The sequence below is a fragment of the Tachysurus fulvidraco genome, chromosome 11 (genome assembly GCF_022655615.1).
Source record: "Tachysurus fulvidraco isolate hzauxx_2018 chromosome 11, HZAU_PFXX_2.0, whole genome shotgun sequence".
Taxonomy (NCBI): Eukaryota; Metazoa; Chordata; class Actinopteri; order Siluriformes; family Bagridae; genus Tachysurus; species Tachysurus fulvidraco.
Genome location: NC_062528.1, coordinates 20,779,131 through 20,804,243, shown reverse-complemented (window position 1 = coordinate 20,804,243; position 25,113 = coordinate 20,779,131). Strand labels below are relative to the sequence as shown.

The 25,113-nt window shown below is 37.3% G+C and overlaps 2 protein-coding genes across 2 annotated transcripts; both read left to right on the top strand.

Moving 5' to 3' along the window:
* The first annotated feature begins 3,981 nt into the window (after positions 1-3,981).
* lyrm9 (LYR motif containing 9) lies at positions 3,982-5,520 on the top strand. The gene is made up of 3 exons (XM_027150875.2): positions 3,982-4,607; positions 4,875-4,967; positions 5,149-5,520. The coding sequence occupies exons 1-3, from the start codon at positions 4,482-4,484 to the stop codon at positions 5,194-5,196; spliced, it is 267 nt and encodes an 88-aa protein (XP_027006676.1). The 5' UTR covers positions 3,982-4,481; the 3' UTR covers positions 5,197-5,520.
* A 1,318-nt stretch (positions 5,521-6,838) lies between these two features.
* On the top strand, positions 6,839-24,319 carry LOC113645328 (nitric oxide synthase, inducible-like). The gene is made up of 25 exons (XM_027150868.2): positions 6,839-6,898; positions 7,012-7,110; positions 8,893-9,041; positions 9,246-9,408; positions 10,349-10,440; positions 12,296-12,437; positions 12,568-12,707; positions 14,878-15,052; positions 15,145-15,246; positions 16,512-16,706; positions 16,894-16,979; positions 17,108-17,252; positions 17,345-17,449; positions 18,230-18,279; positions 18,365-18,539; positions 18,629-18,749; positions 19,628-19,706; positions 19,800-19,993; positions 20,083-20,249; positions 21,142-21,352; positions 21,424-21,511; positions 21,633-21,754; positions 21,835-21,983; positions 22,099-22,293; positions 23,675-24,319. Exons 1-25 carry the CDS (start codon positions 6,839-6,841, stop codon positions 23,711-23,713), a joined length of 3,243 nt encoding a protein of 1,080 aa, XP_027006669.1. The 3' UTR covers positions 23,714-24,319.
* The last annotated feature ends 794 nt before the right edge of the window (positions 24,320-25,113 follow it).

The following is a 25,113-nucleotide window of genomic DNA, read 5'->3' as shown; positions in this document are numbered from 1 at the left end:
CACACGTTTGTTTATAGAAGGCCTCAGAGCGGATAATGCAAAAACCAAGCCATGAGGTCAATAAGGAACTGGCTGCAGAGCTCAGAGTCAGAGCCAAGTACAGAGATATCCTTAATAAAACCCTGATCAACAGCGCTCAGGACCTCAGACCGGACCAAAGGTTCATCTTAAAAACATGGCAACAATCCTAAGCACACAGCCAAAACAATACAGGTTTGGCTTAGAGACAACCAGGTCTGTCAGTATCCTAGAGTAGCCCAGCCAGAGCCCTGACTTAAACACCTTATTGAACATCTCTGGAGAGACCTGAAAATCCACCTACGGCCCCCATTCAGCTTGACCGAGTTTAATGGCAGAAAATCCCCCAATCCAGGTCTGCAAAGCTTGTTGCGTCATACTCGAAAAGACTCGAGGCTATAATTGCTACCAAATTCGCTTCAGCCAAATTCGATTCAATTCATTCGATTCCCGCCTCCGCATTGTGTGTGTGAGGAGTTTGCAAGTTCTCCCCGTGCCTTGGGGGTTTCCTCTGGGTACTCCGGTTTCCTTCCCTGGTCCAAAGACATGCATGGTAGGTTGATTGGCATCTCTGGAAAATTGTCTGTAGTCTGTGAGTGTGTGAGTGAATGAGTGTGTGTGTGTGTGCCCTGCGATGGGTTGGCACTCTGTCCATGGTGTATAATGCCTTGATGCCCTGTGATGCCTGAGATAGGCACAGGCTCCCTGTGACCCGAGAAAATCGGATAAGCGGTAGAGAATGAATGAATGAATTTATGGCATATGGAAGACAGCCTTATCCAGAGCAACATGCAAAAGTGCTTTTAAGTCTCTATCAGTTTATAGGTCGGCTATCACCGTGTTCCCGTAAAGAATCGATGGGCAGCATGATTTCCGAGATTGGAACAGTCAGCTTATTAGATACGCTGGCTATCAGATGGCAGATGGACGGATTAGATGGACGGATTACTGTATAGGAGACCCTGCTAATGTGGAGACCCTGCTAATGTGAATGAATGAATGAATGAATGTTTCATTTTGTCATCTGATTATTTTATCTAACAATGGCATCTACAGTATTTAGTCTTGTCTATCTAACTAGTCTAATAAGACTGTTAATCACCTCAATGCATAATCTTATAGCAGAATAATAAAACAATAACCCCTATCATTACACTCCACATTGTTGATTATGCAGTGTCTTTTTCCAGGCAGGGCAATTAAAATATAAAAGGTTTCTTTTAAATGAATCTATCATTGCTACAGACAGACTGAGGGGGAAAGGGTGAGTTTAATAAAAGACAAAACAATGAATCACTCACCTGAGTTTAAAACAGGTTCAACAAATCCTGTTTTGGTTGAACCACAAAAGCCAGACAGGAAAACATAGTCTTGCCTCAGACTGGAAAATTTAGTTGACTCATGCAATTGGAGTTTCTTACTGCAGCTCATATTTTTACTATTTCTGTGTGTTCTGACATCAGCTGCTCTTGTTTTCCTTGGCTGACCTGTTTTATGTCTAGATGTTAGTACGCCAATTGTTTCCGTCCTTTTCAGGACTTTCTAAATTCTTCTATTGTCAAATGGTCTACGTGCTTGTGCAATGGCCTGGAGTGACGCTTTTCTCCCATAAACAGATCTCTGATCTTTATCCTGAGGTAAAACCATTACTGAATCCAAGAGCTATCGAAGAACTGTTGACGAAATCTTAGAAGGCACACCTTGCAATCAAGGAACTGGCGTTCCAATATTTTCGATCTCTTGAATAATGGGTGCTGTGTTCTAACTTGTTTACCACATTTAGATGTAAATGTAAGGAAATTAAAACTAAAATTCTGACCTGGATTCTCATATTTTTCGTTTTGATCTCAAACCACTTATATTTATATAGGTCGGCAGATGTCTTTTAGTCAGAGCACCTTACATTTATCTCATTTACACAACTAAGCAATTGAGTGTTATGGGATTCAGTGGCAGATTTGTGGTTCTGGGATTCACAAACATTCTGGTCAATAGTCCAAAATCTTAAAAAAAGCAGTAAGTCAAGTAATTAAGAATCCATACAGAGTAAAACCCTCTGTCATCTGTCAGAAAACTCTTACCATGTGTTCGTATTGGAGACGTCCATGTTACATTTTAAATAAACGTCATCGCAAGATGTTTATTCTAACGGAGACTGTACAGTTTTTATTGTTAAATTTTCATTATTAGTTATACTTAATCATTAAACCTTTGCTTTGCAGATGCACCAGTGTTAGAAAATGAATCAATACCTTCTGACCAATCAGGATGGAGAACTCAAAATTGCTGTCGTAAAACAGGTATATTATTAATTATTATTATTATTATTATTATTATTATTATTATTATTATTATTATTATTACGCTCTTTGGCCCCGTTGGTAATTAATATTTAATAAAATAAATAAATAAAAGTCATTTTCACAGTGTCTTTAGCTCAATCCTAAACAATGTACATTTACACAACATATCACATTTAATAATGAAAGTGCCATTTGTTAGTGTTGGAATAAAGTTAATTAATCAATCAATTAAATCATTTTTGTTTGTTTGCTTTATTTGTGATTATAATTTATTAACTTAAATATTATTAACTATAATAATAAAAACATTTGTTGCATAAATCTAAAAAAAAACTGAAATGGAGCCACGTTTCAATTATTATTTATATAAACTAATAAGCTAATTTATCAAATACAGGTGACGAACAATGATGATTTACAACAAAGACAAAACATTTTAAGTAGAAAATATAAAGTGGGTCGATTTGAACCGAACACCATATAAGGGTTAATGTACATAATATACTGTAATTTTAAAGCCTGTTAAATTATATACCTAACATCTGTCTATTATTATTGTTGTTTCTTTTTTGTTTTAAAGTATTAGTATTCTTATTATTGAATTTTTTATGAGAGTTTCTGGTGAAGATTGTGGCTACTGTGGCCATCAGTATATATATAATAATATCATAACAGTAACGGATATTGATCTTGGATGCCAATTACCATGATGCCGTTAATCAACAACAATCAAAAATTTCATAAGTATATGTAAAAATTTAGAAATTTTATAATAATTAGAATATGTTTTATTCTAATGGTAATAATAGAAATAATCATATCATTCTGTTGCTGGTTGCATTTCAAAACCCAAATGCTGTGTTTGTTAGATTTAATATTTCATAAAAGGCCAGGAACTTTCCAGGTAGGTGTGTTGATTTCTTCTGTCACGTATACCTCCTGACGCCCTGTCAACACCACGCTGACTAGAGGCTTTGAAGCCTTTGGGGTTTTCCTCCTTCTGAACAATGTGAGCATTCACTGATGACATTAACACTGCGTTGTTCACTCTGCCAGCTGGACACTTATGAACCACCGATCCAGTCGGACGCCTGGCATCGGAATCCTGGGAATGACCACTGACCTATTCCAACACTGAGGCTGAATTTATGGGCCACATCAAAAGCATACCCACGTGTGTTTCTACGACCAAGACCCAAAGGACAGAATAACAGCGTGTTTACTATTTTGTAAATAAAAAAGTTATCAACTGATTAAGTTAATTAATTAATTAATTAATTAATTAATTCAATAACTAAATAATTAAATTACATTTTATTTATTGACAGTTATTCATTGTTTTATTCGTCTCATGCGATTAAGTAAAAGTTACAGATGCTGTTCTTTAAAAGCAGTCATGAATTGTTTTATCAACTTTTACCACAGAGATTTGCCAATGATTGCAATTATACATTTAGTAATGAATGTCATGTCGCACCTTTATTTATTTATAGTATGAGGTGATATTGTAAAACGACCAGGAAACGAGTTTACTCTTTTTTGTTTTGTTTTGTTTTTTATTACAGCACATTTGTGTAAAGCTGATTTGCTGCAACACAATTTTAATAAATTAATAAACATCTCCTGAAAGAAAGAAAGAAAGAAAGAAAGAAAGAAAGAAAGAAAGAAAGAAAGAAAGAAAGAAAGAAAGAAAGAAAGAAAGAAAGAAAGAAAGAAAGAAAGAAAGAAGTAGTAGTTTTTGTTGTTTGCTATTTAAAAGTCCAAGGAAAGAGACCTTTATTTTGAAATGATTACAGAGCGACACAAAAACTCCGGAAGTTACTTTAGAAAGAACCCAAACACACATTTACAGCAGGTATAAAGCGTTAGACTGGGAGAAGATCACAGCAGATCACATAGAGATCTATGAGCAGATCACAGCAGATCACATAGAGATCTATGCGCAGAAGCCACTATTTTATACACTATCAGGAAATCGGAGTTAAAAGTTTAACAAGCCTTTAACAGGGCGCACAATCCGCATGGGGAAAATATATTAGAATATAATCACGACAAATAATAAATTACTACAGTCTTATTTAGCGCTCATATAATTAAATAAATAAATAAATCCAGCATTAAGTGAAGGTCATTAGTGTCAGTGTGAGTCGGGAAGTAAGCATGGTTCCACTTCCGGGTTCGGAGCTCGTGCGGACTCCGGTACAGCTTTACCGTTACCTGCTCCGGTGCTGCAAACTGCTGCCCGGTGCAGACATACAGACACACTACCGACACGCTGTCCGACAGGTACCGAGCCCTTCAGCATCAACCCCCTGAGTGCAAAAGTACACCATCTCTGACATCACGTGGGCTCGTATCCATGAAAAAGTCCCCAGATGACGTCATAAAACGAATTTGCATATTCATGAAATTAATTCATTCGTGTTAATACGTCATGAGATGTTACACATGAGAATCGTATATCAAACTGTGTTACGTAAGACGAAACCAGATGACCGCAGAATTTGCATGCTCTTTGAATTGTGATGTAAATCAACTCTTGTCCTGTTACAGAGTTACAACAGCCACACCGATGAGGACGATCCGGATCGAGTCCGTATGATCATCCAGCGAGCTATTTCTGATGCTGACTGGATTTTAAACAAGGTAAGAAAACATTTATATCTATAACGATATCTATAACGATCCTCTGTTTATAACAACAGAGGATCGTTATAGATATAAATGTTTTCTCTTCATAATGTAAAATGTTTTGTTCCTTATATATTATCTATTAATTTGTACAAATTCATCTTTCTCCATTTTTTTTTTAAATTTTTTTTTACAGTATATTAAAAATTCAGGATCTCCAAGTCAGGAAAAAACACGACGCTGATCGAAGGTGATGCTACGCTGGACTGCTATAAAGCTCAAAGAAAGCGAAACTGTGTTTATTACTATTACTGTCACTAATGTAGTGCAAGGTTCAAAAGGAATTAATATAAGTTTGTAAGATTGTAATATTTTTATTACCAAACAAAACAAACCATTCAGTTGAACCATGCTGTTAGCTTACAGGCCTCTGGATGTGTCATGTAAATAATCTGTATTCATTTCCATTGTATACATTAAAAATCGAATGAATATTATGAGCTTTGATTTCATCAACACTTGATTGTCAGTGACTCCTGTTACAATTGAAATAAATATAAATGCGTAATGTTTTGCATTGTGGAAATTATATATCAAATTGGGCAATCTGTTGAATTATTTTACAACTCTTTACCATATTTCTGAAATTTAAACAAGTGATGGTAGAAAATGATAGAAGTCATTTAGTGGCTTTCTTTAAGCAGGTTTCCCTGTTTAAGGGTTTGACACTAAAGCTAATAAGGCATTGCATCCCGAAAACATGTATTGTATGAAGCTTATTGAAGGTTTATTTAGTAGCATAATTCTGTTTAACTCTGGTTGAAATGTGCATCATAATTCAAAACCATCATTATTAATGATGTATAGGCAAAAAATAGTTAACCAATTTCTAAAAACATAAGATGTAAGAAAATTTGACCTGTGAGAACAAACAAGCTTTTGTTCGACTAACCTTCACTTACTTTCACCATCAGTGCTTGGACCCCTAATAGAAAATGATAGAATTACTATATGGATTCTTTTTAGTGCTTGAACCCTTTGTACTCTTGAAAATTTTGTGCATTTTATCTTTTGAACTTTGTGAGTATAATTTTATTTCTCTGAAATATTTAACTAATTTAACTTAAAACAATAACTTATTTTACACTTATTTTATGGAAGAATGTGAGCCTTTATAACCTTTTAAAGGGTTCACGAATTAAGTACATTTATCTCTCTAAGAGATTTTGGAGGCCGACATTTGAATTCTCATTTGTAAATGCTTTCAGTTTTTCAAATGAGTTTATCTTATTATTTGTGTATTGGAAACATTTCATTGTCTTTTGATCCCTTTTAAAAACTAAACTAATGATAGAAATTTTCTTCTTGTGAGTTACAGTAGTTTTCCTTTTAAACATATTGATGTTATTGTATAAAGGGAGTTACGTAAATATCCCACCATTCAGAGTAGTTCTCTCAGCTCCTTATCCCCCTCTCCCCGCGGGCTTGACATCTTAAGTGTTTGGCATTTCTTTGCTGTCCTTTCTGCCTCAAGCTGAAGCAGGTGCAGCATATAAAAGGAGCAAAAAAAAGTAATTTGCTCACAATACTGTACACCGATGATGAGCTTGCAACTAAAATAGAAGCAGAAAAAGTAAAATAGAAGAAGAAGGTTTTGTTTTGTCCATAATAATAATATAGTAATAATAATAAGAATATAAGAATTGCCTATAATAATAATAGTAATAATAATAAGAATTATTATTATTATTATTATTATTATTATTATTATTATTATTATTATTATTATTATTATTATTATTATTATTATTATTATTATTATTATACACTTGCATTTAGTTATTGACATGCTTATTTCTCATAACAGTAAAAATAACTATAAAATTATGGGAAAGAATCTTTGTCAAGGTAAAGGGAAGGAGCTCCAACAGACTCAGCTAAACAAGGTCAGTAACATTAGATCATTTTTTGCTAATATGTGGCACAAAAACATAGATTAAAAAGGAAATAATAGAACTTACACAAAAGGGATGTAAATGGTTTGGATCATCATTAGCAGGCAGCAAACAGGAGCATCCGAAGTCCTGCAGAGCTCCATCTACAGAATCTTCAAAACGGTTCACGACACCAAGACACGCTTTATCACAGAGCTGTCAAGGTGAGTCCCATTCCAAATAGCTGAGACCAACCTGTAGCCTTAGAAGAAAAAAAGTTCTACTTGCTCCAGTTTACTATGTATTATTATAGAATGCTGTTAATTTTGTACAACTTAGTAATATTTTATAATATTTATATTAGAATATCAGACTATTCAATATATAGCACTATTTAATACTATTTACATTTTGCTACAAATGATCGTTCCTATTATATGGTATAGCATTATACTATAGAATACTTTCCTATATAGTAAAAATGATCACAGTTTCTGTTTGGCACAAATGCCAGACTATTTACTATAGTAACAGTTTTTTATTATTATGCACCCGTTTATCATTCTATCATTATTTATTATAGCACAAGTGGCTACTATTCACATTTGCTAGATATAAATACAGTAGTACTGTAGAGTATCATATTAATGGTCAGTGGTAGAAAATGTAATTAGTAGAAAATTGTTTTGTAGTGTATAATGATATAATGAGTATCCGTATTAAATGGCATATTAATTACTAATACTAATTATGCTGCTATAGAATACTATTTAGTTTGCTCATCTTTACTTATATTTTCCATTTAATGCTGTATTATTTACCACTACACTGTACTATTAGCTAACTATAGAAATACTTATATAATATTCTAAATAATACTAATATTATTTTCTATGGCATTACAGTATATAGTACGAGAGGCATGGTAGCTAGTGGTCATGTTATTATGTTAACTTTAAACCTTCAAGGTTTGGAGGCTTGATTCCCAGCTCTGCCCTGTGTGTGTGGAGTTTGCATGTTCTCCCGTGCCTCGGGGGTCTCCATCAGGTTCTCCATCTTCCTCCACTAGTTTAAAAACATACATTGTAGGCAGATTAGCATCTTTAAATCGTCCCTAGAGTGTGCACCTATGTTTGATGTATGGTGATAAGAGTGGTAAGAGATATATAGAGTGAATAGAGTGATTATATAGTACCGTAGAATATAGAATAGTATAATAAGTAAAATATAGAATATAGTAGTAGTAGTTGTTGTAGTAGTAGTATTTTTTTGCTATAATTTTTTTAAAATAATAATAATAATAATAATAATTATTATTATTATTATTATTATTATTATTATTATTATTATTAGTAGTAGTAGTAGTAGTAGTAGTAGTAGTAGTATTTTTTTGCTATAAAAAAACAAAAATAAAATAATAATAATAATAATAATAACAACAATAATTATTGTTGTTATTATTATTATTATTATTATTATTATTATTATTATTATTATTATTAGTAGTAGTAGTAGTAGTAGTAGTAGTAGTAGTAGTAATAGCAGTTAGTATGGTACTTTTATCTACTATATACTACTACAGAATACATTTTGTGATCATGTTTAGTTATTATTTATAATAATTATTATGTAATAAAATACTAATATGACTTACTATAGAATACTGCTTCATATTTAACCATTTATTGATAATTTTACAATACTGCTTATTACTTCAATTAACATGGCACTATTTCTATTATATAGTAGTATTTAATAAACCACTTGACCAGATAGTAAGGTATTGTATGATCATTCATATACTATTTTGTTGTGCATTTTACACGGTATATAGTGCATATTCCAGGCAGAGCAAAAAGCGATATATATTGTGTGAACTAGTATAATTTCATAGCTTATGAAATACACTATAAGGTCACACACATTCTTGTGTCACTCACTTATTTGTGTCTGATTAATCCCTTCTTAGACAAACTCTCCTGAGTTCTGACTGTTTGAAATTCCAGGGTCTGTGCAACAAGCCAAAAATGTGTGAGGGCTCCATAATGAATCCGAAGTCTCTAACTCGATCTCCTCCCATTTCCACACCTTCCTCCAACGATCTCCTCACACAAGCCATTGACTTCATTAACCAGTACTACAAATCTTTTAAAAGGTAGACATTATCTAACTGTACATATTTACAGTTAAGGGATGTTAATCAAGGTTGCCATGCTGAGCATTTTTTTCCAGTCCATGTGGATTATTTTTAATCACTCCAGTATTGAATTTAATAGCTGTTGGCATCATTTATATCTTGAAAGCATGATTTGGCTGACAAGCCTAATCGCAACTCATTTGTATTCATCGTTTTACACAGCTCTAAAATAGACGAGCACTTGGCCCGGGTTAATGAGGTTGCTCAAGAGATTGATGTCACCGGAACTTATCAGCTCAATAATGAAGAACTGGTGTTTGGAGCTAAGCAAGCTTGGAGGAACGCACCCAGGTGCATTGGCCGAATTCAATGGTCCAATTTGCAGGTTTGACACTTTTAAAGCTCATATTCAGCTTTCAAGTTGAGTATCGTTATACAGTATGTACACTGCTCAAAAAAATAAAGGGAACACTTAAACAACACATCCTAGATCTGAATGAATAAAATAATCTTATTAAATACTTTGTTCTTTACATAGTTGAATGTGCTGACAACAGAATCACACAAAAATGATCAATGAAAATCAAACTTATTAACCCATGGAGGTCTGGATTTGAAGTCACACTCAAAATTGAAGTGGAAAAACACACTACATGATGATCCAACTTTGATATAATGTCCTTAAAACAAGTCAAAATGAGGCTCAGTAGTGTGTGTGGCCTCCATGCTCCTAATGAGTGGTGGATGGTCTCCTGAGGGATCTCCTCCCAGACCTGGACTAAAGCATCCGCCAACTCCTGGACAGTCTGTGGTGCAACGTGGCGTTGGTGGATGGAGCGAGACATGATGTCCCAGATGTGCTCAATTGGATTCAGGTCTGGGGAACGGGCGGGCCAGTCCATAGCATCAATGCCTTCGTCTTGCAGGAACTGCTGACACACTCCAGCCACATGAGGTTTAGCATTGTCTTGCATTAGGAGGAACCCAGGGCCAACTGCACCGGCATATGGTCTCACATGGGGTCTGAGGATCTCATCTCGGTAACTAATGGCAGTCAGGCTACCTCTGGCGAACACATGGAGGGCTGTGCGGCAAAGTATTTAATAAGACTATTTCATTCATTCATTCATTCATTCATTCATTCATTCATTCATTCATTCATTCATTCATTCATTCATCTAGTATGTGTTGCTTAAGTGTTCCCTTAATCTTTTTGAGCAGTGTATATATATATATATATATTATATATATATATATATATATATATATATATATATATATATATATATATATATATATATATGACAATGTTCTCTCCTCTTCAGGTGTTTGATGCACGGAAATGCAGGACAACAGAGGACATGTTCCAGTTTCTGTGTGCACATCTTAAATTTGCTTCAAATGGAGGCAATGTGAGGTATGTAGAGTTTGATGATGCTTATTATTATTAGTAGTAGTAGTAGTAGTAGTAGTAGTAGTAGTAGCCATAGTAGTTGTTAAAATCTTTATAGTTATATATAAAATCAAACAAACAAAAAAGTCATATTACTAAAAAATTAGAAAGATCCTCTGTATTTATAGACTTTCACTTGTCTGAAACCTTGACTCAGTCTTACAAATCACAGATAATGAAGAATTACATCTTAATTAAACGTCACCCAACATAAAACTTCAACATATCAACAATTATACAGTCCCTCCGAATGTATTGGAACAGTAACGTCAATTCTTTTGTTTTTTTAGATCAGAATATGAAACGATAGGTCAAAATGTTAGCTTTCGAAAAACAACTTAGAACATGGCACCACTAGAAAGACCACCGGGAGCAAAAGTATTAGAACAGATTGTAACAGATTTAAAGTCGATTAGGGTAAATAACCTCTAATAACTGGTTGCATATCCTTTGGTTAAAATGAGACGGTGACCCAGTGACATCACCAGTGACTTGGCCAGTCTGAGGTCTTCCACTTCCCACGTTGAGGCCTTTTGTTGTGTTGGCAGTGTGTTTTGGGTTGTTGTCTTCCTGCATGATGACATTTCTCCCAATTAGATTGTTAATCCTCAGACAGAATGTTTCTGTAGACTTGTGAATTCATTCTGCCGCTACCATCATGAGGTCTATAATCAATAAAGATTAGTGAGAATGTTCCAGAAGCAGCCATGCGAGCTCGAACCATGAGACTACCACCACCATGTTTCACAGATGAGTATCTTTTAGATCATGATCATGCAGATCCTTTCTATCTTAGCATTGGTCTTCCCTTGGAGTTTAATATTTGTTTCAGAACGTCTGTGGCTCACCTCCACATTTTTGTAAAAATCCAGTCTGGTGTCTGATTATTACATCTGATGAGTGATTTGCATTCTGTAGTTTGGCCTCTATCTTTCTGATTGTGTTATGTGATCGTCATACTTCACCCATGACTGTAGATGTTGTTGTCGATGTCACTATTGCTTTTGTATTTGTTTTTTCACAGCTTTTTCAAAATATTATTCTCATCAACTGTTGTTTTCCTTAGCCAACCTGTTCTATATCTGATTGTTAGTACCCCAGTGTTTTCATTCTTTTATTGCCCATTTCTGATTTTTTTGTACTGACTCATAATACATAAGCTTTAATTTGGCTTTGCCATTCCAATACTTTTGAAGGTAGGTTGTTTTGATATATAAGTGCATCCACTAAAAAGTCTATGTGAATGAGCTATTATTATAAAAACAGTAATGCATTATAATGATCAGATTAATATATACTTGTATATATAAATATATATATGTTCTGACCAATTAGATAAGAGAATTAAACAGTTCTCTTTATAATTGTTATTATTTTATTTACTTTTACATTCGGTGGCTTAGTGGTTAGCACGTTCGCCTCACACCTCCAGGGTTGAGGGTTCGATTCCCACCTCCGCCTTGTGTGTGTGGAGTTTGCATGTTCTTTCCGTACCTCAGGGGTTTCCGCTGGGTAGTCCGTTTTCCTCCCCCGGTCCAAAGACATGCATGGTAGGTTGACTGGCATCTCTGGAAAATTGTCTGTAGTGTGTGAGTGTGTGAGTGAATGAGAGTGTGTGTGCCCTGTGATGGGTTGGCACTCCATCCAGGGTGTATCCTGCCTCGATGCTCGATGACGTCTGAGATAGGCACAGGCTCCCCGTGACACAAGGTAGTTCGGATAAGCGGTAGAGAATGAATGAATGAATTTACGGCATATGGCAGACACCCTTATCCAGAGCGACATACAAAAGTGCTTTTAAGTCTCTATCATTTTATAGGTCAGCTATCACCGTGTTCCCACAAAGAACCGATGGGCAGCATGATTTCCGAGTTTGGAACAGTCAGCTTATTAGATACGCTGGCTATCAGATGGCAGATGGACGGATTATAGGAGACCCTGCTAATGTGGAGTTCACTAAGGTATCCACAAGTAACATAACATTTACTGTCAATTAACTGCTGTTCACTGACAGCAACACATTAATTTTTTATTGGCTTTCTTTGGGCCCATTGCTGCCTTTTTTTAATTATAATCACTACCTTCCAACAGATTTGTGTCCGACTTGGATGGACACCAAAGTATGGCTCCTTTGACGTGCTGCCACTAATGTTGCAGGCCAATGGAGAAGATCCCGAGCTGTATGAAATTCCTGTAGAGTTGATACTAGAGGTTGAAATGGAGCACCCACAGTAAGTGCACTGTGGGTAAACACTTTAAACACTTTATAAACATTTCATTACATTCTTAATAGTTAATTAGAGATATGTGAAGCATCAATCTTTGGAAAAATTGTAATCAAAATTTTAGTAGCAAATCAGTATGTTCATTGCCTGGCTCTGTTTATGTCAGACATGTTTACACAGAGCACCAAGACTCTTCACTGAAGTGCTAGGACTCTTTCAGTGTTTGTTTTCTACTTAAGGTTGAAAATCCAAGTAAATCCCAAGGCTTTAAGAACACAAAAGTTCCCACTGCTTCTTCTGCTTCTGAAGGGTCTGCAGTAAAAGAATCGTTAAATCAACCAATACTTCAAAATTAAAGATCAAGGATAAGTGGAAAAGACATTTGTCCCTAATAAAAACCACTCAGTTGCCCCATTCATTCGTGAGAACATACCAGAATCACGCCTTCACATATTAGCTTTCTTGAGCACTATGTTAATTTCAGTGAAGTGCTGACTGCTGGAGCCCGTAAGATGCAACTATCAATATTTAAATCTACCAAAATTCTTCTAGGAAAGTCTGGCCACTTGACAGCCATCTTGGAGTAGTTCTTTTCAGTCATATACTGTAAGACCAGGCTTGTACAAAGCTTTGCGTAATTTTTCCACTTTTAAACTCCTACACATTTTGTAATTGAAATTAACTGACTTGGGAATTTATATGGCATGAATGTACACAAAATAAGCCATAATATGGAGGATTACAGTATTACGTATTCTTTCCTGTTGCTGTGAGACAATTTTTTTGGGGTTGTACGCATGTTTCTCTTTACTTAACATCCTCTTCTAAAATCACACTGAAAATCTCATAAGCCTAACGTTTTATGCTTTGGGAGGATACTTACAGTACATAATACAGCCACTAAATTAAATGCCACATTCATATTATACATTATATAACAGTGGTCTGCATTTACACCCACCATTTCTGGTATAAATTGGTCAAAGATAAAGCATATGTTATTGCAGTTTATGAGATTGGTGTACTAACCCTACTGTACTTTGGTAAGTGACGTGACGTGACATACGTGACCCATACTCAGTACTGTATTTGTTCTCTGCATTTAACCCATTCAAAGTGCGCACACACACACAGCAGTGAACACACACACACACACACACCGTGAACACACACCCGGAACAGTGGGCAGCCATTTATGCTGCGATGCCCGGCGAGCAGTTGGGGGGGGTTCGGTGGGCACCCCTTGCTCAACCCAGTCAGACTCTCTAAGCATTGGCCACGGCTTCCCCCCAGCATCATGTATTTTATTACGTATTCCCATCTTCAGCTGAAACTACTACATTTATGGCATTTGGCAGACACCTTTATCCAGAGCGACTTACATTTACAGTATATTATTTATACAGCTAAGTAATTAATGGTTAAGGGCCTTGCTCAGGGGCCCAGCAGTGGCAGCTTGGTAGCACTAGGATTCAAACTCAAAACCTTCTGATCAGTAGTTCAACACCTTAACCACTAGGCTACAACGTCGCCAATAATAATAATACTTTGGGTGACGTGAAAGTGACATGACATGACATGGAATGGAATACTCGGAATTTGTTCTCTGCGTTTAACCCATTCCAAAGTTCACACACACAGCAGTGAACACACACATGGAGCAGTGGGCAGCCATTTATGCTGTGGCACCCAGGGGGCAGTTGGGGGGGGTTCGGTACCTTAGTCGTGGCCGGCCCGGCCCGAGACTCGAACCCACAAATGGTTAGGATTCAGACTCTCTAACCATTAGGCCACGACTTCCCTAAATAACCTAAATAGTAAAAACATAAAATATATAATAAAATTATATAATATAGGTGAAACAAAAATAAAAAATAATTGCTATTTAAACTCTACAGCTTCCACACAATTTATATTTACCAGAGAGTACAGATGACAGTGGCTGAGTTCTGTAGGTAGAAAGTGAATATCACTTTGGTCAGGTCAGATGGTACTTCTCTGATGGGAAGGTTCCTTCAGTCTGTAGCGCCTTTCTCAATCACAATGCTTTACATGCGGTTGAAGAAAACCTAACACACTTCTACAAAGAGCATTGCTACAGATGCTCTGAAATTTGTATTTTATATAGTTAGACCTGAGTACCTTATGCCGATTAATGTATATTTTTTCAATTCAGTTATAAGTGGTTCATAGATCTGAACCTTAGATGGTATGCAGTACCTGCAGTGTCCAACATGTTGCTGGAGATTGGTGGTCTTGAGTTCACAGCATGCCCCTTCAATGGTTGGTACATGGGCACTGAGATCGGCGTAAGGGACTTATGTGATACTCAGCGCTACAACATTCTGGAGGTAAATCATTTTCCTCAGTGGTGGATGGTACAAGAGGTAATGTTTGCATTGCTTAAAACTAATTTCTGTTTGTAATGCTTTCTACCGTACAGAAGGTTGGACATTGTATGGGGTTGGATACACACAAGCTGTCATCACTGTGGAAGGATGAGGCTCTGGTTGCCATCAATGTTGCTGTGATTCACAGTTTTCAGGTACAAAATAAATAGTAAAGCAGCTAAGATTTGGGGGGAATGGTGTCTTAGTGCTTACTAAGGAAATGGATTACTGGAACCATGTCCTGTGGTCTGATGAGACCAAGATGAACTTATTTGGTTCAGATGGTGTCAAGAGTGTGTGGTGGCAACCAGGTGAGGAGTACAAAGACAAGTGTGTCTTACCTACAGTCAAGCATGGTGGTGGGAGTGTCATGTTCTGGGGCTGCATGAGTTACATTTCATTGAGGGAACCATAAATGCCAACATGTACTGTGACATACTGAAACAGAGCATGATCCCCTACCTTTGGAGACTTGCCCACAGGACAGTATTCCAACATGATAACGAGCCCAAACACACCTCGAAGATGACCACTGTCTTGCTAAAGAAGCTGATGGTAAAAGTGATGGACTGGCTAAACATGTCTTCAGACCTAATCCCTATTGAGCATCTATGGGGCATCCTCAAATGGAAAGTGGAGGAGCGCAAAGTCTCTAACATTCACCACCTCCGTGATGTCATCATGGAGGAGTGGAAAAGGACTCCAGTGGCAACCGGTGATGCTCTGGTGAACTCCATGCCCAATAGGGTTAAGGCAGTGCTGGAAAATAATGGTGGCCACACAAAATAATGACACTTTTGGCCCAGTTTGGACATTTTCACTTAGGGGTGTACTCACTTTAGTGGCCAGCGGTTTAGATATTAATGGCTGTGTGTTGAGTTTTGAGGGGACAGCAAATGTATACCGCTATACAAACTGTACACTCACTACTTTACCTTGTGTCATTGACACACAATGTGTCATTTCACATGAAAAGATATAATAAAATATTTACAAAAATGTGAGGGGTGAGAGATACTGTTGTTTTGTCTTTCCCCTCAAATTTCCATTATACACGTTCATGAGCTGTAACAGGGGGCACGGTGGCTTAGTGGAAGTTTGGATAAAAGCGCTAGAATGAATAAATGAATGAATGAGCTGTAACAATATCCGTAGCTGATTTAAAAATTGCAAATGCAAGTAAATTTAGCTGACCAAATGCAAGTGAATAAAAATTTTATAGTCAGTTATTTGATTTGATACGTTAAAAGGTTTGATTAAGTTAAAACAAGCCACATTTATTATGTATGGCCATACACTATTTATCATTCACACCGGGTTGGAAGACACTGAGGTTTCATTTTTCAAAGTAAATCATCTATTCTATTTGACCGATTGCTCAGTCGATACGAATGTTTTTTCCTGTTGTCTTGTGCTGCAGAAAAATAAGGTGACCATCACAGACCACCACTCTGCCACAGAGTCCTTCATGAAGCACATGGAGAGTGAGCTACGTCTGCGTGGTGGCTGTCCTGCTGACTGGGTTTGGCTTGTTCCTCCCATGTCTGGTTCTCTGACCCCTGTGTTCCACCAGGAGATGATCAGCTACATCCTGTCCCCCTTCTTTTACTACCAGGTGGTAAATTATTTGGTTATTCAGAAAAAAAATATGGGACACAGATGCATTTATTTAATCTGATTTTTGGAGGAATTAAAACCCAATCATGTCAAACTCCACATATTAAATATATACATACATAACTCCACATTAGAGTATTTATTTGTTTTGCTGGTCTTGTGATAATAACGATCTTTATTTGAAGCCTGAACCTTGGCTAACACACGTATGGAAAGATAAAAATAAAGCATTAAAGAAGCAACAAAGAATAAGCTTCAAAGGTCTGATAAGGTGAGTGTACAGTACTTTCCCTCTAAATCCGTGCTCACGTGCTAATTTCAATAATCATTTAATTACAATGCTTTGAGGTCGTTTTTTTATGTGTGCATGCTAATTATGGCTGAATTCTCTTTCTCCAGGGTGGTGGTCTTCTCTCAAATACTCATGCAATCTGCCTTGGTTAAGAGAGTATCCTGCACCATTCTCTATGCTACTGAAACAGGAAAATCACAGACCTTTGCCAAAAAGCTCAAATCAATTCTCAGTTGTGCTTTCAATCCAAGGGTAATAGTTTAAATGGATATGAAAATTTTCCATAGAAACACTGTGGTATGAACTTGATATCTGGTTTTATTTCTACTTTGTTTGGGATACAGTTACTCCGCATGGAGGACTACAGTTTCCCGGAGCTTGAGAAAGAATGCCTCTTAATGGTCGTGACCAGCACGTTCGGCAATGGAGATTCTCCAGGAAATGGACAGGTATGGGCTCAATGCATGTCTTTGGACTGGGGGAGGAAACCGGAGTACCCGGAGGAAACCCCCGAGGCACGGGGAGAACATGCAAACTCCACACACACAAGGTGGAGGCGGCGATCGAACACCCAACCCTGGAGGTGTGAGGCAAACGTGCTAACCACTAAGCCACCGAGGGGACATGTTAACATTGTAAAACATGAAAAAGTGCTAAATAATGTCCAAATAAAATAAGACCCTTCTCGAAGAGTGGGATATCTCAGTAGGCACTGGGCATCCAGGCTGTATATAGATTATAGTGATTATGTTCAATACCCGGTGGATCTGCTTAGACAAGCCTACTGTGTCTCCACGTCATGACACACTGATTTTGGTGTAATTGATTGGATGAACACCATACAGTCTGTAGGATGTGTTCCAGCAACATGTAAGAAACCCTGTAGGTGTGGTATAAATGTACAAAGAACACAATCACAGGGCTAAAAAAGATGAGACATGGCCATCTTCATTTGTGCAGGACAAGAGCCCTGTCCATAGTTACAAGCTGCTCTGCAAATAGCTCCATATGGTATACATGTGGACTGATAAAAGACAAAAAGGGTCGAACATAACTATCTGTCTTTGCTGAAAGGTCTCGCCATGCCGTGTGTATGTTCACAAGAAGGTATCCAGATGATTCTTCCTGCCCCTGGCAGTTAAAACCTTTTGATTATGTTGAGCTTGTAATTTCATTGAGTAATATGTATAAATAATGCATATTTAATCTGTTTTTTTTCCCTTTTAAAGATGTTTAAGAAGTACCTTTTCAGTACTAAAAACCTCAAAAACAAACTCAGGTTAGTATTCTCTCACAATACAAAAGGTTTTTTGTCTTTTTTTTTTTTAAACTGATTATTTGAATAGTCTCTTTCTATTATGCAGGTACTGTGTTTTTGGCCTCGGCTCTCGCATGTACCCGCAGTTTTGTGCATTTGCCCATGCAATAGATGATAAGCTTGGAGAACTGGGAGCTAAACGATTGGCTTCAATGGGAGAGGGTGATGAGCTCAATGGGCAAGAAGAGTCTTTCTCCGTCTGGGCTTGCACCGTGTTCAAGGTTCACTGGTCACCTTTAGTAAACAAAAATAAAAATCACATTTTTTATGGCAATTGCTTGTGGTTTATAAACATGGTTTACATTTGTAGGCAGCATGTGAGGAATTTGGTATCGAGAGTCAGGTCACATGGGTGGAGCACCTGACAGACAACTGGGACCCACTGAGACACAGAGTGCAGACTGACAGCGGCTCCTTTGAACGCATAAAGGGTATCTTGTATCATTTCTGGAATGGTCTCAATGCTGGTGCGATATCCTTTTTAGTAAGGCCGTCCTTAAAAATATTTTGGTTTGCAGTAACAGTAAAAATAAAAGGGTCGGTATGTCTATATATATATTTTTTTCAAGTTTCAATGTAAAAAAAAAAGTAGAATTTTGGTGATGGTGATTACGTAGGTATGAATTTACAAATTAAAATATCATGACATCACTGACTGGGTCTTCAACCCGTGCCTTCGGGCGCATCATCGCAAACGTTATTTTGATGCTGGACACAGTTTTTCCAGAACTTTGTGCCAAGTTAATGCGGTGTCCAGCTGTTTTAATGAATGTTTTAGATGTATTATGGCGCCCGAACCTGTACGACTTTGAACGGTGACTTTGAACATTTTGTTTACTGCAGCCACAGCCATCGTTACCGAGTGTGAACCGTCGACTCTGACAGTGAATGAGAGAGAATGAGACGACGCGAACGCAAGGGCCATAGTGTGACATCCGGTAACCAGTAGTGTAAACATACTGTAGATGACGTCACGGGTTTTTATTTAAAAGAAAGAACGTAGCCTTCGTTTGTATGTAGGCCAAGGCAATTTATATATTTACAATACTTACTAAAATATAATTAATGTTATTTTATTGCTTTTGTATTAGTTGTTTGAAGAGTAAAAAAAAAAATTGGTCCATCTTAATGCAAATTTACAACCGGCAAGGCGGTCGGACTTAAAGCAAAACAAAATAATAATAATTGAGTCGGTCCTAAATCGACAGAGTCGGTTCGGGTTACGGCAAACAAGAATATTTTTAAGGATGGCCTAATTGGCAAAATATTATAAAATCTAAAATGCCTGGACTGTTGTCTAAACTCACAGCTCTCTCAGCACTCCATTCTAAGACTGTGATTTGTATGAAGCTAAAGAGAAGAAAGAACCTACACAGCTCTAGATCAAGGTTGTCCCTCAAACCTGACACTATCTCACTGAATTTGGATTCATTTCAAAGGGTTTTTTTTTATTTTGCTTTATCATGTGTCAATGTTTTCAGTCGTTGTACTATACTGGTTGAACTGGAAGCTGACGGTGTCGAAAAAGAGTCCTTGAATTATGCTCCTGGTGACCATGTGGGAGTTTTCCCAGGGAATTCACCAGAGTTGGTGATGGGCATTCTGAAACACCTCCCTAATGCCCCCCCCACCAATCAGAGTGTCCAACTTGAATGCCTTCCTGAGTCTTGCTATGGTAAATAGTCTGTTTTATTCAAGTTACAATGCACAATTATAAACTGCTGGGGAATTCTGCTGTGCAGTATGTTCTGCCTTATCCTGCAGGTAGTGCAAAGTGGCAAACAAATTCACGTATCCCAGCATGCCCTCTGGCCAAGGCTCTTACATACCTCTTGGATATCACCACCCCACCATCGCAAAGCTTCTTGCACAAGCTCTCGCACATGACTAAGCAGGTAGATGACAGACAGCGCCTGCTAGCTCTTGCAAAGGTAACCCTGTTTGGTGATGACTCAAAAAAACACTCCATACAATGTGGTTATATGCTTATAGAGTGCAGACATCATATTAGCGTTATATAAGTGTTACAAATATGTTATAAGATTATAAAGTATTGCTTAAATCCTGGAACTATTGGCAAGGCAAATCCAATTCGTTTGTTTTTGCTATCAGCTGAAAATATTCGTGTTCGAGATACAAAAATGATTATGAGTTATGACTTTGGTGTATAGAACAAACAGATAGATTGGCCTTGCCTTTTCAATAGGCTTGTATATTGTATATTGTATAACATGCTGTTATTGTAATGAGGAGGCACACGGCTGTGGATCCATTTGCAGCTTAGTTTTAATCACAATCAGAAGAGTGGTCAGACAGGCAATAATCAGGACGGGCAGAGGTACAAATAATAGGATAGGCAAAAATCAGAGTCGAGAACAGAGTCGAGAACAGGCAAAATGTCGGGGCAGGCAGAAAACAGACAGAAGAGCCAGAAACAGGAAACAGAATAATACCAGGAAAAGCAGGAAAACGCTCAGAATGACAGTACGGTGACTAGTCGAGACCCCGCATGTCAAGTTCATGTGTGGTTTTAAAGGGAGCGGAGATGAGAAACAGGTGGTGGTGATAATGAGCGGGACTGGTGGTGGATGGAAGGTGTAGTCCGGAAGCGCGCTAGTATTCTGGAGACGCGTCTCTATGATGAAGCTCAGGCGGCGGCTTGTAGTTCGTGACCGTTATATATTGTTGATGTGGTGTTGTGCACATTTTTTATCATAAATCTTCAACACTTATTGGATAACTGATCATGCAACACTAAAATATCTACCACTGCAATGGTATTTTGTTCAAATGATGAATGACGTTTTTGGCACCTTTCTGCAGGACTTCAAGTGTTATACAGAATGGAAAGCATTTAGTAGGCCCAACTTCCTGGAAGTTCTGGAGGAGTTTCCTTCACTGGAGCTCTCTGCAGCGTTCCTTCTCAGCCAGTTACCCTTGCTGAAGCCCCGGCTCTACTCAGTTAGCTCCTCCCCAGACCTCCACCCTCACGAGCTTCACCTAACTGTGTCTGTGGTCAACTACTGCACCCAAGGTAAAGGAAACAGTTCATAACCCAAACTATATAAAAAAGCTATGAATTCTAACATTTTGTTTTAATTCCAGATGGAAAGGGTCCTCTGCATCATGGTGTCTGCAGCACATGGCTCAACACCCTCAAAGAAGGCCAACTGGTTCCATGCTTTATACACAGGTACTAACCAGAAGTTCATTCTTAGAGCCTTTTCTTGCTTTACTATGTAAAACATTATCATGTGATTTCTAGTACTTGGTATGTTATGAGACAGGCATGTTTCCTTATTGGTTTTCTACAGATCCAGTGGGTTCCACCTTCCATCCGATCCCAGTTCTCCTACTATACTAATTGGAGCAGGAAGTGGTATCGCACCTTTCAGGAGTTTTTGGCAACAGCGCTGCCATGACATGAAAACAACAGGTACCATTATTTATTAGTTCTCCATTGTATCAGCTAAATAGATTTTTTTATTTTGAGGATGTGTAATTTTTGTCTGAAAGGCCTGAAATGCAGTCCGATGATGCTGGTGTTTGGATGTCATGGTGCAGACATGGATCATCTCTATAAAGAGGAGACTTTGTACATGAGAGAAAATGGCACTCTGAAGAGCATCACTCCAGCATACTCTCGCCAGGCTGGTCTTCCCAAGGTAGAGCTTTGCAATCCAATCAAACACTTGTGTAATTAAAAATTTTCTCTGCCATACTGTATATTTGAGACATGCTCCAAGCATTATGCTTATTTATCCATATCTTTGGCCATAGGTATATGTTCAAGATGTCCTGAGGAAGCAGCTCAGTGAAGAGGTTTGGCAGGTTTTGTACCAGAGCACCGGACACCTATATGTGTGTGGGGGCATGAACATGGCCCGAGATGTTGCACACACTATACAAGAGATCCTGGTTAATCGACTGGGGATAACTCTCTCACAAGCGAGGGAATATCTGGATCAATTAAAGGTAGGTTAGTTGCAGATTTTACCACAGAAAGGAATTGTTAAGTGTATATTTATTCAATAGAGAAAAGAAATTCCAAGGTGTTTTACATGACTATTCTATATCTATTCTATTCTATCTAAACAGGGCTGTCAAGTGTCACGCATTGAGAGTGACAGTCACGCATTTGGGTCTTTTCTCACGCTCTCCCGCCACACAAATCAGCCAATCAAAAAAAAGAGGCTACACAATAGCCAATCAGAAAATAGCACTATCTGGCTGAGATTTAACGCAACAACCGATGAAAAAAACATATTCATTAGAGAGGGTATTTTCGATGGTCGGTTTGAACAAACCCTCAACACGAAACAGTTCATTCTTGGACGGGACATTGTCCTCAATCATGACCCTAAAAATGTCTGGGCTTGTGCTGAACTGTTTTATATGGGAGCAACATTACAAATGATAAAGGAGTCCAAAAAGGCAACAAACACTTACAATAAACAACACTAGTCATAATCTCTCTCTCTCTGTCTCTGTCTCTGTCTCTGTCTCTCTCTCTCTCTCTCTCTCTCTCTCTCTCTCACACACACACACACACACACACACACACACACACACACACACACACACACACACACACACACACACACACACAAATTAATAAATGAAAATTAAACAAATACTTTGTATTTGGTTAAACTGCGGTCTAAGGCTTATCCGAACAACTCGGGTCACGGGGAGCCTGTGCCTCTCAGGCGTCATCGGACATTAAGGCAGGATACACCCTGGACGGAGTGCCAACCCATCACAGACCATTATTATTATTATTATTATTATTATTTATTATTATTTATTTATTTATTTATTTATTTATTTATTTATTTATTTATTTATTTATTTATTTATTTATTTGGGGGGGGGGGGGTCACTCTTTCCTGTCTTCAAAACTTGGGAGCCCTGTCTATATAATGTGGAATATAAAACCGTATGCATGAAAACTCAAATCTGAATGAAATATAACTGATCTACATGAGGATAAAAATTTAAAAGTCATTTTCTGCTGTTTGAGGTGATTTTAGTTCAACTAGCTAATTTTGCAACTAGCTAACCTTAACACACACTATGTTAAAGGTTCCCAACCCAGGTTCTAGTGTACATCCTGCCCTGCATATTTCTTTTGGTTGTACCCAGCACACATGATTCAACTAACCACCAATTATCAGTCATAACTGTTGAAGTATGTAAAGTGTATGTTAGTGGATAGAAAGTTTTGTTTGAACCATTTTCATTACAGTGTTATTTACTAAACACAGGCAATTTTCTTGCCTTACTCAGATTCTCATTATACCATTGATCTAATTATCCACATACGTTACTAAATAATAATGTTTTCTGTTTTGAGGTTGAGAAGAGGTACCATGAAGACATATTTGGCGACTAATCCAGCTTCACCTTTGAAAAACAGAAGCCAGCTGACTTGGGATATTTAACATAATACTGCTTTGTGAACATATATCCAAATTTTAGTTTTTTTATTTACTATTAATTTGAAAATTTTCTATATATATATGACATTTTACTCATTTCTCCACACAGCAGCAGGAAACATGAGAAACGGACTAGGAATGTTTTGATGTGGAATGCAGTTTAGCAGTGTTATTTAACTTGTATTCACTTTTTGAAGGCCCAGTTTATTAAATTTCTTTCCACACCTTGCAGAACTATGTAGCCTATTGAAATGGAGATCGTAGAGATACCAATAAGTTAATGGTATCACTTCAAAGGTGGACTTAACATACAATTACAGAACCCTAACATACAATCACAGACACAGTGTTGCTGTTCTTTTGGCTGCTCCCTGTTCTTGGTCACCACAGTTGTTCATTTGGCCCGCATATTTAATTTGGCACATCTTTTACGCTTGATGTTCTTCCTTAAGCAACCCTCCTGTTTGTATCACGGCTCAAGACAAGCATTGAGAGTTAGATCTTCAGTAACCTGCAGCAATAAGAGCATAACATACTGCTGCTGGACCACCAGAACACATACAGACACACTAAACCCCAAAAATACTTAATTTTAAATTTTGTTTATGTCTTTACTTGTTTATCTGTATTATTATTATTATTATTATTATTATTATTATTATTATTATTATTATTATTATTATTATTATTATTATTATTAGGAACAGCAGCAGCATAACAGTTGCAGTTTACTGTACAGTGCCAACCTTGCTCATTAACCCTCTTATTTTCATAAGAAAAATTATTTAGAAATAACATAGAAATAGTTTGTCAGACTATTTATCTGTCTGTTATGTACCCAAAGAAAAACTTTTAAGTATGCTTTCTGAAAACACTTCCTTTGACAAACAGATCATCTAGACAGAATGGTAAACGGTTTACTAATCTGTCTGCACCTAATTAATGAAGTAAGTTTAACTGGTGAGGTTTAGCACGCAAAAGAATTTATTCCTTCAAGGAACTAATGCCCTACTTTATTTCCCGGTTTAAAACAATAAGCTGAATAGGACACCCTGGTTATCAGATGAAAGATTATGAAAAATGATTATGTACTGTAGTTGAACAGAAGCCAAATGACAGATTCTTAGATGTGCAGGCACTCGATTTAGTAGTTGGACAGGAAGACAGGGGATTGAAAAAGAAATACAGCATAACATGAGGGAACCACCAGACAATGCTCCTGTGTGGAGTACAGTGTGGGAACCAGAAAAACACCTCACCAAACATAAGCACGTAATCAGTACGCCATGAAAAACACACGAATTGCAACAGGGGAGTGGGGGGTGGAGGTAACCCAGAACAGGCAAGCAGACAT